Below are 19239 nucleotides of genomic sequence, written 5' to 3' on the forward strand. Positions count from 1 at the left end.
GACTGTTATAATTCAATTTTAAATAAAATCTTATTATTTAGTTTAAAAGCTCTCTTGCAGTCATTTTTAAGTAAGGAAAGGTATCAGCATAAAGGACTCACATCCTGGTGCTTGAAAGTCTCATCACAGGCTTCCACATAAGTTACCCGAAGCTGAAACGTATTTGCACCTTTTGCTTTGAAAACAAGTCCCAAATACCAACATCTATCCTTCTACAGGCTTTCTTTTGAGAGTCAACTGATCTCCAGGTCTTATGTTTCCCTGGCTGAAAATTTACAGAACAGGGGAAACACTCAACAACAGCAAGTACAAAAAAATGTTGGTGGCCACTGAAAAACAAACCTTAAGGGAGGTCACATCTGATCCATTACAACTACAACTGAGATCCAGTTTTTGTTAAGTGTGATTTCAGAGATTAGGCAAAAAGAAAAGTATTCATTAGTAAATTCTCCATAGAAGCCTCTTTCTTCCATTAGCCATGATGCTTATTCCTTTAGCTACAAATTCTTGGTGCTAGTCCTGTCACCTCATGCTTTTTAATATGCACTGCATATTAAACTGAAAAAATCCCAACCTCTGCCCTTTAAGCAATAGCCAGCGGTGTTTCACTGTCTATCAATAACTGTATAAAGATTTTACATTCAGCCATTTACAACATGCTTTTACATTTTACATAACTATACCCTGAAGAAATTACAGTTGTTTATGTAATATTTTTAGTATTATTGGAAAACTGCCAATCTAGCAAGGTTACTTAGCTCACAGCCACTCTGCCTGCTTCTGTCCATTGCCACTTCTACTTTCAGCAACAGTAGTTTCTCAGCATTATCAGAGTTACTGTTCTGTGTTTCACTTCTGAAAAAGGACATGTTTAACATACTGCAAATACAAATAGCTTTCTCAGAAAACAAATATCAGATAGAGCTGACTAGAGAAACCTATTTAAGTAGCAACTGCAGAATGTAGAACAGGGTTACGCACTAGGCTAAAACTCATAGTGTGATGGGGGTCGCAAAATGTGCAAAGTCAACAACCAACCAAACAAAAAACCATGGCAATTCAGTAAGAACAATCAAAACACCCCCTGCAAAAACTATAGTGTTTTTTCATGAAGGCATGTGTGAAGTCAAATAATCCATAAATTTGTACCACCAACCTTTTGTTTCCTCAGAACCTGACAGGATACAAAGTTTGCATTGCAAATTGAGAAGCCTATGGATTTAAAAAAATTTTTAAAATCCAGGTATGAAAACTAAGAGGGGGATGGTGTTTGGATTTGTTGAGATGGAAGAGGGGGTGTTATATTTTTTAGCAGGAAGCACCACTTAGTGATGGCACATCAGCTTTAATATCCCCAAATGCCTCTAATCAGAAATTCAAATACACACTGAAATAGCATTTTCAATTTCCTACCCATTTTCATAAAGTTTCATTTACTGTTCTGAATTGAAAAAAATGAGCACTGAAAACCTGAACAGCAGACTGATTTAAGTTTCTATACAGCACTCATGACTGTGTTCAAATAGGACTCATTAAAAAGGTCACTTTCCCAAAAGGATCCCTTCTTGATTTCCAAACCAGCAACAAAAAGTGGAATTATTTTTCTACTAAGAACCGCTACATCTCATGAGATGTCATTACCAATCTATTATTCTCTTTTGAATTTAACTCTCATTCATAATTACAGCAAGAATTATATTCATATAAATAAAGAGAAAAATCCATCAGCTTAAATGAAGGTATTGAATTACTTGCGGGTTTTGTCACCTCAGAGGAAGTCTGAAACCCCCAAAGCCTTAATCCAAAAGCTTTTGAAAATTTGCTTTTTGTTTTCTAAGTAGGGGAGGGAAAGAAAAAAAAAAAAAGAGGGGAGGACAAAATTATAAACTATTTTAAATTGTGCAGTTTTCTTGAAATTATTATGTATAATATGCAAACATAGATGGGAAATACACAGCCACATGCTTTCCATTTCAACAAAATTCAGTTAAAGCAAGAAAAGGTAATAAATTAGACCAGTCCATGTTAGCTAATCAAATTTATTAAAACTAAATTTACAATCACTGGTCTTTAAAATAACTTGACTGCACTATACGAAAGACCACCTCCAACTCCTCTGTTCTTCTCTTTCAAGGCCACTATTAAGACATTTTTAGTCAGGTCCTCGCTCCAACATTATTTTCCCCTCACTCAGGATCTATATAACTCCCATAAAAAATAAACACTTTAAACTGATTTTAAAAGGAACATATAATAACTAGTTATTTCCACACATCAGATTCAAAACATCTTTTTCCAAACTGCAACATTTTATTATAGAAACCAAACTCCGAATTCAGATAAGAAATTAAAACAGCCTTATTAACGCTAATTAAAAGTTCTTTGGCAACATAGACTCTGATACCACCACAAACAGCAAAAATTTCCAAATGCTGCTATTCCAAGATTTAAGTCAGAAGACTGTGAGGTTTATACATGTGCTGTCTTTCTGAAGCTTTAACTAGTGCTTTTGTCCAGTTCTGTCAACTAGTTTCTTCACCTCATTCTACGTGAGATTCTTCCCAGAAGTGGTATCATTATTCTAAATCTTTGTGGCATCAAAAGTTTGTACAAAACTCACCATAATATCCACCACAATGGCTTCGCACACAGTGTCATCCTTTGAAACCTTTTACCCTTACCCTGATTCCCTTCTCCTCTTTATAGACCTTGCCATCTCACCTTAAAAGGGGAGAGTGACTTGCTCACCAGAGACCAGCACCATCTTCTCTCTCTCTAGACACGAATCAGCTCTGGGAACAAAACACTCTATCTGCATGAGCCCTTGGGAGTAGGGAAGGATCCCTGTGGGGCTGAGGGATTCACTGGTGCTATGGGAGGTCTCCAGAAACCCAGAAAGCAAGAGAAAGAAACCAGGGAGAAATTGGGTGCTATGACCCTTTCGGCATCTTTTGTACATTGGCATCAAGCAAGCTGGGTTTGGTTAAAATCAGAGAGAGAGTAAAAGACAGATGCAAGCCCACCCCCTGATTTTACTTACACTACTCCTCGATTCATCCCTACAACAGCCCAGGTAAAACCCCACTACATAGAAAGCAGGTGGAAAGCCCTATATTTATAGTATTTTTTTTTTAAATGCTGTACTAGGCTATTTCTTCAAACCAATTTCTCCAACATGTTCAAGAGCACTGCCATTAAACAAATAATAGCAACAATGGAAAGCCAAGTGAAAGCTAGTTCTGCATTTAAGTTTTCATAATGAACTATCAGATGATGTTCTAATTGGATCTATAATGCTATGAACGGAAGCACAAGGAAGTACATTTGAAGGTCTAACTAGAACCATTAGAAAGGAGAATAAATTGAATTAAACAAAATAAGTAAAAGAGGATAACCCACACCATCTATGCTATTTATGACCTATATACTTTAAAATGAAAAGACCCCATGAGATTTGATTGCCCAACAATATAGGCCAATTTGATTAATATATTTATCATTAATCACATATTTAATCACATTATTATATATTTACATTAATTATATCATTACAACAGTAGTAAAACCATTTAAATAGTGTACTCAACATACAAAACTTACAAGGAAGCAAAATCAGATAAGGCACTCAAACCAGTTGTGCTACAAATTCAAAATAGAGAATTTCCCATGTGGAACACTCTAAGAACTTCTAGACCTTAAGTGATTTTGACAAATACATGGAACCACAGGACTATGCTCTGGCTTACTTAAAAAACACAGAATTAACAAAATATATAAAAAGGTAAAAAAGGGAAAAAGAACTCCTCAATGGCACAAGACCACAATAAAAACTGACAGATTCAATACAGGAAATTAATGAGGTGCCTTTGCTTTTATTACTCATACTTACACTGCTATTCTTAGCCTCTACTTATATATCCTCATTTTTTTTACTTCTTTAAGCTAGTTCTGAAGTCAAAATAGCAAGTGCAATCAAATGAATTATTAATTAAACTGTGATATCAGATTCATTAATAAAATGTTTTCTCAAAAAGAAAATATATCATTCTTACCTCTGTTACTTTGGGCTGAAGTCTTAAAACTTCAGGACTCATGCGTGGGATATCTATGTGGATCTAATTAGACAAAGAAGAATACTGTAAAAGGAACCAACAGCACACTTTCTAAACAACATAATACTTTAAATAATTCTATTTGTATACACTATTAGTTGTAATCCCATTGTATCATTACTTTTGGGATAACATGGATTTTTACTGTACTTCAAAACATACAGCCAATTCTTTAAGTTAATCTTTCAATGAAGCAAAATTTAAAAACATATATATTTGTATTTACATTCTAGGATCTTTATTTCACATTTTAATTATTTGCAAATTATAATCATATTGGCAATACTCATTACCTCAGCATAATTATGAGTAAATACATACTACTGCTTCTATAAAGTCATACTCAACTGCCACTGTCATATAACCATTTAGGTTGGAAAAGATCTGCAAGATCATCAAGTCCAATTGTCCAAAGATAAAAACAGATTTTTAGCACCTATTTTAATGTATTTGACAATCAAGAAGAGAGCACAAAATACCAGTATTTCTTAAACTTTTATTCCAAACTTCACAAAGGAGTTTTATGCAACAGAGTGTTCAAGTGATGATTTTGGGTTCCATTCACGAGTACCTTATGTTATTAATGCTATATACTTCTTGCTACTAAAGATTAGTCTTGAAGCTGAAAGGAAGATCTTAGCTTTTTCTGTCCCAAGGAAGGCTAAAGTATCATTGCTTAGTCTATACTTAGTGTTACAAACTACTCATTTCAATACAAAACTTCAAGAAAATCTGCTTATCTGGGTGGGCATGAAAGTTTTGACACCCCTGTTTATTGCACATCATATACAGTTTCAACTTCTCAAGCAGAAGCATGGAGCCAGTAAGAAACAGTCACTGTTGTACCTTCCCTGTCCATCTTCACTCATTTGAAAGAGGATCTGAGCAGGAGATGAAAGATTTGAAAATACAACTATTCTTAAACAGAAAGCCATGGCAACACTAAAGCTGACTATTCAAAATCCACTATTTCAAATTTCAGAACAAAACTACTTCATATTTTTGCTTCTAAAATTTAGGAAAATTATTAGAGAGTTGTCTATTGGGTAAGACTAAAGACACAGAGAAAACAGTAGCAAAGCTCAAAAATAATCTTTAAGTCCTTTAGCAAATGTTCTGTAGATAAAAGTCAGTTCAATAGATGTTCTACCTGTCTGTAGGTATCTTGGTGGTTTTCATCATTTCTGGAATCATAGTATTGTTCAACAAATGCAAAATACTCTTTGCGTTTTCTTTGTAAAGTGCTTTCTCTTCGGTCCACATTTGCAGGAAGATAGCCCTGAAAAAACAGCGAAATGAGAAGGATATTACTCTCTGCCTTACAAAAAGCACTGCTGGCATTTGATTACATGTGACAGGAGATCTAATAAACTGATGTAGTGCCATGTACTCCTACACAAGTCTAAATAATCCTTTACTAAATTATCTTTCTAATCATTCCAAATTGTACAAAAATTCAAACACCTTATAAAAACAGCTGCTTTTTTTTGTTGTTGTTACAAAATGCAATTTCTCATCAGAAATACTAAGATGATGTTGACTTTCAAGGAGAAAAACTTAAATAAATAAGTTCAGGTAAATTTAATACCATGTGAGTTCCTTAATTTCTATGTGGCCAGTACTGGAGCAATTTTATTAAATTTCTAAACAATGTGTATTAACTCAGTTGCCTTCAAGTAGGAATTACATACATTAGCAAGGGAGGCTTAGATTCAATACTAGGAAAAACTTCTTCATGGAAAGAATTATCAAGTATTGGAAGAGGCTGCCCAAGGAAGTGGCTGAGTCACCATCCCTGGAGGTATTTAAAAGACATATAGATGTGGCCCTTAGGGACATGGTTTAATGGTGGACTTGGCAGTGCTGGGTTTATGATTGGACTACATGACCTTAAAGGTCCTTTCCAACCTACACAACTCTATGATTCTATATCAAAATCATTGAAAATGCTATTCCTGTATACTTTAATTACTTAGTTTATAATGACAACAGAATAAGTACAAGCCATATTACATTCCAGATACCTTAAGAGGTACTTGCTTTGGCAAAATGAATTCCTTTAAGATATACTGACTTGTGTCTGATTCCAGGCGCTTTAAATCCCACCAGCTTCACTTTTGCCTAAAGACTTTGTCTGACATTTAATATCCTCTCCCAGTGTTTTGTATTAAATATTGAATTCTGCAGCCCATTTATTCTCAACAGTTGTGGTTTTTTCCCTGTAGGATATCTTGGTTGGTTGCATTAGAAACTAATTCATTTATGACATCAAATGTGATTGTTTGAAGGACACCAATACATTCTCAGCAAGTCTTTTTGCCATTATTCAGCTTCGAAGACTGAACTAATCTTTCAATTCGACACGTCGTGTTTCCTGTTCACTTTACAAATTAGGTTTTACTTTTAAAAGTTGGGAAGGCTTGCAACGTATCAGCAGCAAATAAACCGGGGGAGAGTTTAATCCATTTATTCATTAATTTCCTCCAAAGGCTTTTGCAAACATATCTTTAATTTTGTTATTCAAAAGAGGAGAGCCTGCATAGTTCTTCTTGCTGTTTAGGTACAGCGTTCTTAACATTTTTGCTACATTTTAAAAATAAATAATGTAATTTTTTTTATATACTATTATCAGTAGACATGCATAATATCAACAGAGTATTATATTATTTTCAAATGCTTTCCCTTTGAAAAACTGTCTTCATCAAACATTTGATAATATTATTAACCTGCTGACTATGTAATAAATATCTCAACTGATCATTTTCCTAAATCTTATTTTTAAAATTCCAATTTACATGCTGGTTTTACAAACAAGACAATCATCATTTGCCTCAGATACTACCAAGTGTACTCCATTCCCTGAAAAAAATTAAGTTTGGGCTTTTTAAGTAAGACTTTTGAATCCTTTTGAAACAAACATATACTAAAACTATAACTATACATTATAGTTATAATATAAAACTATACCATAGTTTTCTGGTTGTTTTTTCAGTATTGCAACTCATCTTTAATCAAAATATCACTTGATTGTTAGGAACACTTGTATCCCCAGGAGCTCCTGGTGGTTTGTGTTGGAAGGGTCCTTAAAGACCACCTAGTTCCAACCCCTCTTTCACTAGACCAGGTTGCTCAAAGCTCCATCCACCCTGGCTTTAAACACTTCCAGGGATTACCATTATTCTCCCTTACACGGGACATATATTAACAGTAAGTCACTATTAGGTTACCATCAGAAAAAAGCATGGTGGAGCTTCTGACCACAAAAACTGAAAGTACTTTTCTGAAGTGAAAAAACTGAAAAACTGAAAGAAAATGCTGCCGTATAGTATAGAGAAGTAATGATAACTAAATGACTCATCTCTGGGTTTCCAAAATGTAGTAAATGAGGACTACATAGGAGATAAGAAATCATGGCAGGATTTCAAAATATTGCCATTTGGAGGTAGAAAAAAACAAACAAACAAGAAAAAAGCCATAGTTTCATACATCTCTTAATAAAAAAAAAAAAAAAAATCCACTTAATTGCTAAAGTATAAAAAAAGTAATCTGAAAGCAGGTTTTTTGCAGAGGTTATGGCAAGATGAAGTTAAGAATTGAACTGAAATAGATCCTGGAGTTGGTTAAAGCAACAGGAGAATGCTACACTTAGGCATTTTTCTAGACCAGGAATATTAAACTAAAATCAATTTATGGAATTAAGTTAAAGCTCTTGGAAAGCCCATGCTCTCACTAGAAAGCAAGAGGAGTCAGCTCCCTTTATATTTTTATAATTTGCATAATTCCAACTCTCTAAACCCCAGTGTCAGTCTTCTGATTCAGAACTCAAGAAATGCTTATGCTTTAGCTTACTGTGTTTCAAAGTCACATTTGAGTTAGCCTTATTTTTTCTTACTTTGAGTATTTTAAATCAGACATCCTAAACTTCAACAGAAAAAAATGCTTTTTTTACTACCAAAATCACAGATAACTTTGGAAACAGAACTAAAATAAATTGTAAGCTCCATGTTTAATTTCAATTACAGCAGGATATTTGAATATCCACCATTAAGCTGCATCTGCATTTAGCATTAGAAGGAACTAAGCTGCAAATTTAGTAGAACTCATCAGCAAGACAGATTCTTTCAGTCACTGGAAATCAGTGTCAATCTGAAGTAAATACTTTGCATTCCCTATGGAATTATTCTATAAAAAGCAAAGCTATTTAAGTCTACTCTCTGAAAAATTCAATAGTGTTAAACTGGTGTGTGTATAATTCAAATTTTAAACAGTTCTTAAATGCATGAAGATTTGCTGAGAAAGTGTCTTTCATAGCCTCTGGAGAGTAGACATCACAAGAGTTCTGCTTCTTTTTAATACAAACATCCTCATAAACCTTTTCCCAACCACAGGCAGACAAACAACAGCTAAAATGCATAACTGTTTGTCATCACAAGCACTATAGCTGAAAAGATTGACATGAAAAATATTTCTATGAAGAATACACTGTATTTTTGCAGAAGAACCTTTTTAAACATAGTGCAAACACCAAGATGACAAAAAACCTGTTCTGTCACAGATCCCACAAGCTTCTCTCTGATCCCCAACTCAAACACCTCTGTGTGCTGCTCCACAGTACTTCAGTCAATCTACTCTTAAAGCTACAGCCACTGCAAAATCCTCTGGCCACTGGGAAAAGTTCAGAGCGCTCAGCCAGCCAAAAACTCACATTACAAAAACGTGATTAGGTTTTTAATGAGGTTGTCTCTCTGACTAACTCACAGGTCTGACGTCAGGAGAGCCATTGACACAACAGTGGTTCAGAGTTGCTCATCTTAAAGCACTATGGAAAAATCAGCCAAAAACCCCTATAGATCCTATCACAGCTTTTCCTCACTACAGTGCTAATCCTTTCTTGTAGTTATTTTAATGTGAAGTCAGAATGAAGCCTTTTGTAGGATGTCAACAGTATTTGCTTCCCCTACTGTGTGTCTATTTTCAAGAAAACTATTAAGAATATACTTGTCTTTGAACTCTCCACCATTCCATCGAAACTGGTTGAAAGAGGCCACTGTTATCACAAGCCTTTCTTTCATAGAAAGCCAGGCTGAAAAATAAAGATACACAGCTGACATGATTTACTACTACTTCTCATCCCCCTCCTATCAATTTGATAGGTTAATCTTGAAATTGAGTAAAAGAACATAACTTCCATTACGATTCAGCACAGGACATGTTTTCAACCATCACTGATTGATTACAATTCATGCAAAATCATTTGCAATGCTTGCAAAAGCTATTACTACTAAATGCAGAGGAAGAATAAAAAAAAATACAACTTACTGAAAGAAGCTTCCACGCAATAGGACGAACACGTTTGGGAATGCCAGACCAACTCAATTTTCGCAACTCATCTATTAAAACACAAGTGTTTCATGAGAAGCATGGAAACTACTACCGATTTATATACAGAGGTATATTCAAATTGGCACAAAGGTGTTTACAACAATGATCACATCTTCTTAGAAAATCCAGTGAAATTAGAAATACAGGGCAATACTAATGAATTAATAAAATACTGGATAACTGCTATCCATAGGGACACCTGTGGTAATAGGTACTGAGTGTGATAAGGTAACTTTCTGGAGTATTTCTCAGCATTACTTTTTGGTATACATGCCTTATATTGTCTCACTTGGCACTTACTACATAAATGTATTATTCTTCCAAGTATTTTTGAGATACATATGAAAGGAATACAGTGTATCAAAGCAGGTAAAGCAGTTGCAATATTATTAAAGTCTACACAAAATAAGGAGCAGCAGCATATGCTTTCAAAAAACATTAAAAAGTTCACAGTACTTCTGCATACTAAGTATGCCTGGATGGAGAAAGCACAAAAGCATGCTTATACACATAACCCCAAGAAATGTCATAGTATCATAATAAATTTCTCCCTTATCCTTCATCTCAAGGAGCTGAGAGGCATTGGAAGAATAAAAAATGACCAAAGGATCAGTAACATTAGAAAAATATGACATTACTAGAGTTCAGTGTGAACCAAAGCCTCAAAGAAACAATGAAAGCAGAACTTGTACAGACTATAAACACAGATTAAGAGATAAATTCAAAAAGTTACAGGCTGGCACAACAAATACAATTCCATCATGAGTATGCTGTCACTGCAAACACAAGGATTGAATGGGAAAAAATGCAATAAGCAACTGAAACAAATTTAATTTATTATCAGACTCCAGCTGTGATGATCATGCACAAGCTGCCCAACAGGGACCCCAGACAGCACCTGGTCACACAACTTGTTTCCCATTTTTTGACCTTCTTTTTCCAGCACACTTCTACTTCCTTTTCTCTGCCCCCATTTAACAAACCACTCACATTATTTCTTCCCTTCATGGTTCCAGCTTTGCTACTGCTATACCCAAATTTGGTATTTCTGAAATGATTATCAGGCACCCATTTAACAAACCACTCAAATTATTTCTTCCCTTCATGGTTCCAGCTTTGCTACTACTATACCCAAATTTGGTATTTCTGAAATGATTATCAGGCACCATTGATCTTGTAACACCGCACTTCCCTAAGTGTCCACAGTGCTCCTCTCCATGCAATAGCACTGTTCGGGCATTTCTCACACAATTCCCTCTTTACTACTTGTGAAATCCAGGAACACCATAGGGTGCTATCTACAACTTGTGTCAGCTTCTCACACTGTGGTTTGTTACATACAGCAATTTCTCACATCACCTACCATAGTTCTCCACACCCCAGGGAGTTTGCTCAGCCTCCAAGCAGCTTCAGTATTGGCTTGCAGCCTCTACCACTTCTGCAACAAGCTTCAATTCCACATGATTTGATGCCAAGTAAATCCCCATGATACCAAGCACTACATCATAAGTAACAGTACCACTGGTTATATTCTTCTAAAAGCCAAAAAGGCAGGAATTGGTCAGAAAATGTAAAGGCAAAGTAAACATGTAATATGAACAAGAGTATAAAAATGGTATTTTGTATACTTTATGAACAAAAACAATTTTAAAAAAGAGGTAATATCTGCCTTAACTAAACAATCTACAAATTATATATGTATTTCCCTTCCACCATGATAGTTAGCTCCAGTTGGTTTAATACCAATGAAAGCCCAAAGCTTTCAAAAGCAAAATCTCCAGCTGTGCATCTTCCTCCTCTACTCCTCCTTGTGCAGTATTTATGAACAAATATGTTTTACTGGATCTAATCTATTTGTGTCCAGACCAAATGGAATCCGCATCTTGTGCATTAATTTATTACTTCCTTACACAATCATTTTGCTCAAGTTTCAAGTTTTGGCTACCTTTACACACAACCATACTGTTCACAAACAATGTAATTCATATATGCAGAAAATAGAAAATAAATTGCAACTCAGCAACTATTTTTATTATTTCCTAGTAACATCAATTGTCCATTCTCAACTCTATACCCACCGAACTCTGATCTTTCACCTTTCTTTTTTTTTCTCAACCCTTAACTCAAAAGGAATCCATGCCCAAACACAGGTACCAACCTCTATAAACAGTCCACGTAAAGGAAAAAAAGTACAAAACAGGAAAATATGCAAATTTACTGTCACAATCAGAAATGTGAAGCATGTGATTAAATGAGTGACAATCATCCCAAATCACCCAGTACAAAAATTCCACTTACTTTTAAGTAACTCATTTAAGGCCAAAGATAGGAAATACACAAACAAAGTGGAACAGAGCTTATTTTCCCTCCCCTCCTGATGCTATTCTGCAATGAACATACATTTCCTTTAATTAGGGATAGCTTGGGTTATCGTCTAATTCTGAAAAATAACACACATATCCTACGGGACTGGGTTCCAAAGGACCACTCCTTCTGGAAGGAAATCTCAGCACTGGACATGGAAGTAAAAACCAAGGACAAATCATCTTTTTTTAACAATATAACACTTATCTGAAACCGATCCTCTATTTATCTATAATTTAGGATTTGGGAGTTGTCATAGGTTAGCAAGCATAGTCCCGGAAGGGATGTCCTTGCTAAGGGGTGCTTACAGTTTCCTCTGGGAACTGATAGAACCTATCAGCTGGCCAGTTTGAATATGGACAATTCCCTAAGCCACTTAAAGTTGTGACCACCTCTGTGATCCACATTTAAGAATAGGCAAACTCCCCCTCCAAGCTCTCTCTCGTTTCCGGTGTTGGGACAGGTGGCTGCGGGCCCCGAGTGGGGGCCAGCGGGCCCGGCCAGGCCCTGCTTGGGCCAGGCTGGGCTGGGCCACAGCCATCCTGGAGCCGATGGACCTGTTCCAGCCATGGAACCCCCCCCACTGCCTTGCCGTGGGCAGCCGGAGCGGCTCGGCTCTCCCCCCTCTCCACTTCGATAAGAAAAATTCAACATTCCAGCTGCAAAGCTGCAAGGCCGAGGTGAGATTAACCCTTTTTATTGCTGTGAAGAGCTGAAAACTTGAGGGAAGAGAGAGAGGAGATGCTTAAAGCTGAAATTCTGTTGTGAAGCTATGATATATCAGAGTATCCTGTTGTAATTTCATGAAGATATGGGGGGTGGAGTGTTCAATTCATAAGCAAAAGCATCTGTGCTGAGATAGGCAGATGCTGAAGCAGCTGTAATCTCATGAGAAGTTTGGACAGGGAGAGATGAACCAGATGAGGACTTTTGCTCCAAACGGGAAAGGAGAAAACCTCAGTCCCTAGAGATGCTCCCAGAGATAGTCCTAAAGATGAAGATGATGAAGACCCTTTGCTCCCAGGGAAGGAGAAGGGCCTCTGTTTTTGTTTCTGAACGGCTCAACCTTAAAATTGTACCCCAAAAAACTTCAAGAGTGGACCCTCGAAAGCAGTTGCAGGAAAAGCTGCAAGTCGGGGGAAGGGACTCACACGCAGGCAGAGAGACTCCTCTTCCTAAATGGACTGAACAATATTTGGAAGTGGGCGGCTGTCTCGTTGTGATAATGTTTTCATAGCATGAGCAAGAAGAGACTTCTCTTTCTAAATGGACTGAACAAGGTCATTATGGAAGTGGTAAACAGACTGAATATCTTAAGGGTTGTCTTTTTACATTGTCAGGGGGAGAAGGGAGGAAGGTGGGGGGAGGAGGAGAGTTCTGAAGGTGGTATAATTTTTTTTTCCTCTTTTAGGCCTGTTAATAAACTGCTTTATATTCTTTCAAGTTTGGTGCCTGCTTTGCATTTCTCCTAATTCTTATCTCACAGCAGATAAACAGTAATGAGTATTTTGGACCAAACCACTACACTAAATTGGTGTTTCCGCCCGGTTACAAACCGAACCTGCGACATGAACTCAACTAGTATTTTGCCAGTGACAAAGAGCACACAGTAAAACTCAAAGGGGCTATGCAAGAATTCTTATCAGGTGTAGTAGCAAACCCCAAAAGCACATAGTCTGACCCTCCCATGTCGCTATTGCTAAAGCATCAATTCACATTATGCTTTCCTCTGATGGTGCAACACCAAGAGTAAAGAAAACAAAGAACCCTGCCCTTTCCAACAACAATTACAACAGCCGGACAAAAGTCACTCCTAGAAGACTTAATCTAACACTACTACAGCATAAAATAAAAAATTCTTCTGGTGATAAGAGTGATAAAAAAAATTGAAGCATATACACAAGAGTACCATTTTAGAAATACATAAAAGACTGTCAGTGAAGCTAAATTCTAATACTGCTGTTAAAATGCAGTAATTACATGTGCATATTATTAGACATACATAACTAAATTCTACAGCATCTCTATTACTGTCCTGAAGATGGGTTTTGTTCTTACAAATGACTCAACAGGTAAGTTCCTAAAAATCAAATAACAGCACATAATTGAAATACTTGCATTCCAGTTCTCAGGTTACCTTGAGACGCTAGGGTCTTAAATAAAAAAAAAAAAAAGAGCTGGAATGAAATCATTCAAACATTTATATATCAGAATTAAAATACTGAGTTCATAGAATAGTTTGGGTTGGAAGGGACCTTTAAAGGCCATCTAGCTTAACACCCCTGCAATTGGCAGGGACATCTTCAACTATATCAGGTTGGTCCGAGACCCTGACCCAGAATGTTTCCAGGGATGGGACATTCACAACTTCTCTGGGCAAGCTTTCACCATCTTCACTGTAAAAAAATTCTTCCTTATATCTAGTCTGAAGCTACTCTCTTTCAGATTAAAACTATTACCCCTTGTCATATCAAAACAGACTCTGACAAAAGATCTGTCCCCATCTTTCTTATAAGCTCCCTTTAAGTATTTAAAAGCCACAACAATGTCTCCCCAGAGCCTTCTCTTTTCCAGGCTGAACAATCCCAACTCTCTTAGCCTGTCTTCATAGGAAAGGTGGTCCACTGACACCTAAAATCACAAGCCAAACAATATTAAGATGATAAAAAGCAGTTACCTTCAATGAAGGTCCCCCCAAATTTAGACCGTGGCTATTATACTGTTAAATTTCATTTTCAATAAAGGCAAACAGGAAAGAATGAAATTAGGGGAAACTGCAAAACAAATCCAAAGCTACCACATTTCGGCTGTGTAGGGTACAAATAGACTCCAACCACACAGTAAGTTTATTAACTTCTATTGCCTAGAATGCAGCTTCACAGGTGACAAAATTTCAAACTCAGAAACTGCTGTCTTGTAAAAACATACTTGACTAAATATGTCTACCTCATAGCTAGCAAGATTTAAACTGAGGTGCCAGAAAAAATCCATCCTCAACCAAGATGCTGAAAACAGCAAGGAAATGTGCTTGTATTTATATTTGAAACTTGATCTGTATTAAATAATTAATTATTAAACTATTTGTCATTGGCTGAAATGTTACATTCTCTAGTCAAAGCATAACTTCAATGAATTGTCATTAGAGTATCTCCTTCCCCTTGTAGATTTCCCAAGGAATTAGACATCCTAGTTGTGTGCTGTTGAGCATGTTCCCAAGCACAGGCTTTCTACAAAAGAGTTTTAGTAGCACCTATGAATCAGACACATATTTTCAATCAAGATAGTACTGCAAAAATATTCTTGTTTCAATACAATTAATATTTTCTTAAAGTTCCAGAACTATTATTTTGAAAATGACCATTTGTATAAATTCTAATCACAGACATGATCACTTGTTAAAAGTGTGAGCAAAGAACAAGCTGAAACTAGACAGATCCAAAAACAGTTTTGTAAAACCCTGTCTATGAACTCTGTCCGAAACTGAAAGGATACTTTCTGAAGAAACAGTTTAAACCCCAACTGTTACTCTGTCTTTCAGCTGCCTCATTATTTGATATAATTCTGTGACCAATGAGTACAAGAACATTTATAAATCCCCATAGATTTTAGACGAAAAGTATCTCAATTTGCTTGCACTAGTCAACCATCTCTTCTGCTCAGGAAACAGCAGTTACTTTCACAGAAATGTTGTTGGGTTAGGATATCTTATCATGACAGGATAATGTGGTATGAAAATGCTTCAAATTAATATGATTAATTTGATTTCAGAACAAAATTGTTTTATCTGGTTTACTACAATACATTTATATATACATTTCCTCTCTCTGAGGAAGAAAAAGTTTAAAGCAATTGTTCTAACAGAAATCTTAGGACAGTATCCTTTTACTAAATTTAGATTTAAAGACATCTCATATTCCATAAATATTTCATGGGGCATTTTACAAAGAAAACGTGACATTAGTTTACCAGCCTTCAACTGTACAAGCAATTACTGGAGTTATTACCCACTACACCTAAAACACATGAGGGCAAACAACCAAGTCTACAAGTATTTTTCTTGGAACTACAAGCTCATCATTCTATCCATTACAAATGAATAAAAAATAAGAAATATTAAAGGAGTTCAAAATTTCTATGTATGTATTATTCATTTTTGATACAGCTGTTATTTCATTGAAGTTACTATAAATGGCTACATGAAGTGATGGCCTGCATGAGCAACTCCATGATAGATATGATAAACTAGATTTACATGTTCTATGTTGCTATAACATAAATTCCTTGGCTATTTTAACTATACAAAGCTGGAAGATTCTTTCAAAAGCATAGATGCAAAGAACTCCAGCTCCCCCAACAGCATGTTATAATACAGGCAGTACATATAGAAAATAGCTTTAACAGAGGGCTTGTTATTACTATGGCAACCACAGCAACTGGTTTTCAAAATGAATAATAGCTCTGTTAGGCACTTCATTAATTTTTTTTTAATCAAACACGGCCCTTAATCTTCTCAATGGAACAAAGAGTTATTCTGAATGCTGCAGGAACAGGAAATAAAGTCCAATGCACCTTTGTAAATACAGGGTAAGGTCCTTTTCAGAGCCTTTGCTAGAAAAGAGTAGGAAAGTACATCTTGTCTGCTATTTCACATAAAAAGTCAGAGAAGCAGAAGCAGATGAGGTTGGTGTTAGAAGGTACAAGAAAGCAAATGATTAGGAAAACTAAGGCTAAAGGAAGATTCTTGAAACTGCTAAGACCTGCAACAAGTGAAGCCAGTGATGGAAATGATGATAAGTAACAGAGAACAACTGTGGCAGAAGCAGATGTTGTTCTCCCTAGTTCTCCCAAAACATTCAATTTCTCTGCATCATCAACTGTTTTTATTTTTACATTAATGCTATTGAAACAGTTTTTTTTTTTTCTTTTTTTTTTTCTTCTTTTCAAGCAGAACTAAGAGAAAAGCTTTTAAATCCTACTCTGAATGTTTAAAAAAATTGCAGCTATTACTGATTTAATTATGAGTCTTTACTCCAGCGGTTGCATTGGAAATATTATTTTAGTTTAGCTATACATTAGGTTCTATTATATCAAATTCCTGTAAAACGCTAGCCCTTAACCTCTAATCCACAAAAGTTTTTCTCAGTTAACTGCAAACACGCATTACATCTCCAGAGTAGTTGTCCATTGTGACTAAAACATGTGAGAGCACACCTAACTAACAATTTGCATCAGGGAGGCAGCACAGCCCAGCCTGCTCCACTATGATTACCTCCCCAGACAAGTTTTACATACATCTTCCAGTTCTGGGCATGCTGCTAATGAAGTAACAGTGACTTATGCTCCTATTTTATTAATAGTGAAAGACATGCTGGCAAGAAAACCTAAAGGATTAATTATACTTCCTTGAGCCTTCGTAAACTGACTTACAAGTCAGTTGTATGTGCCACTCATTACAATATGTACATTGCTAATCTTGATGTCCAAAAGCTTCAGGACTCGCAGGATGTTCAGAGTTCCCAGTAGTCTTGTTGGTGACATTCCTGGTAAATTCCTCCCGTCACAAAGTCTGCAAGACATCATGGGAAGAGGCAAAGCTGCTCCCTCGGTCTATAACTTCAACAGAGAACACTGAACCTCTCACCCAAGTCTATTTTACTGGATAATACAGATTTCACCAAGTGTAAGTTCAGCTTTAATGATGCTATCAGGTAAGGAAAGGAGACAGCACATCAAAAACAAAAAGCCATACAAACACAAAAACTACAAGAACATCTCATCATATAGTACCTCTCTTCCTCCCAGCTCATCCAGACTAAAATACCCCTCTTTACTTCATTGCTCACCACATGGCTCAGACTCACAGACTGTTTTTGAACACCTGAGCACAAATCAGTACAATGATCTCCTAAAAATTCTGCTAAAACTTTAACTGACACAAAAACACCCTTTTAATTAATCATTCTTGCAATTTGGAACAGAATGCTGTCTAACCCCATTTTTTTTTCTATGATCAGTTAGTGGTAACTATCAAGGCAATTTTGTGTGTGCACAGGAATTTGAATGATAATTTAGGCATTTTTTTTTTTTTAACAGTAACCCCTTCACATCAGCTGAACTTAGGGTCCCACTCTAATGTTCTACATCCAAATCCACTTGGAAACACACATAGAACAGAACTCCGCTCTTCCTTAATGGAGCCATGAGTATAACGTGGGAGTTTTAAGGACTGTGCTAAGAGCACATTTCTTTTTGAGCGGATCAGTAGTTTTAACCCGAAATGTTCACTGTGGACTACCACACAAAAAGAAACAGCTTACTCTCTAAGCTATTTTGATGCATTTTCATACTAACAAAAATCACATAGATCTTCAATTTATAGGCAAGAAGTCCAGAACCTCAGAACCAGGGCTCATCTGTGTCATTCACAATGCCTCTTATCCATTTTATTAATCTGAGTCATACTTGAATACCAAAACTCTTAACCAAAAAAAAAAGGGAAAGCTTTAGGGTACAGGCTCCTTTTTCCAAACTGAGAAAAGGGAAAGATTATCTTGTTTATTAATAGGAGCTCCAGCTGTTCAGTCTTACTCTTTTTTTCTTTCCGTCAATAAAAACTTAATTCAATGATAGGTGGTGCTGGAACACAGTAAGGAGTCTTCGCTCAAGTCAAAATTAACAAATCCTTGTTAAAAGATAACAATATTAATCTACATTTTTTCTACTTGAAAAAATTTGATTCCAACTACAATTCTTCTGTAAGGCCTTTGATACAGACCCCCACAACATCCTTGCCACTAATACTGGAGAGATTAGTTTGAGGGATGGGCTATTAGATGGATACGGGCACACAGTCAGCTCCCTATCCAAGGGGTTACAGTCAATGGCTCAACTCCAAGTGGAAACCAGTAACAAGTGGTGTCCCACAAAGGTCCACACTGGGGCCAATACCATTCAGTATCTTCCTCAATGATGTTGACAGAGGGATGGAGTGCACACTCAGTAACGTGGCAGATGACACCAAGCTGTGTGATGCAGTGGATTTGCTGGAAGGAGTGGATCCCATCCAGAGAGACATGGACAGGCTTAAGATGTGGGCCCAGCAAACCCCAAGAAGGTCAACAAGGGCAAGTGTAAGGTCCTGTACCCGTACTGGGGCAATCACTAGAATCACTAGAATCAGCACAGGTCTGGAACTACTATGTCAACCAAGGATCTTAAAAAAGAAGGTAAATACATCCTGAAGAGACAAACTATGCAAAATCTTCTCAATATTGTTTCAAGAATCTACTATTATCTAGTTACAATGAAAAACCATAAATTACATTGAAATATTCCACTAGAACAGTAATCAGAATAAATGTTTACTATTACATGAAAATAC

The 19239-nt window shown here is 36.2% G+C and overlaps 1 protein-coding gene across 1 annotated transcript in view; it reads right to left on the reverse strand.

Annotated features, from left to right (window-relative positions):
- Positions 1–19239, reverse strand: part of TBC1D22A (TBC1 domain family member 22A) — a 146600-nt gene that overhangs the window by 115873 nt on the left and 11488 nt on the right. The window contains exons 5-7 of the mRNA XM_048301101.1: positions 9432–9502; positions 5263–5391; positions 4053–4115 (exon numbers count right to left, since the gene is read on the reverse strand). Coding sequence (XP_048157058.1) covers positions 4053–4115; positions 5263–5391; positions 9432–9502 — 263 coding nt within the window. The remainder of the gene's footprint in view (positions 1–4052; positions 4116–5262; positions 5392–9431; positions 9503–19239) is intronic.

This window comes from Corvus hawaiiensis, chromosome 4, assembly GCF_020740725.1.
Source record: "Corvus hawaiiensis isolate bCorHaw1 chromosome 4, bCorHaw1.pri.cur, whole genome shotgun sequence".
NCBI lineage: Eukaryota > Metazoa > Chordata > Aves > Passeriformes > Corvidae > Corvus > Corvus hawaiiensis.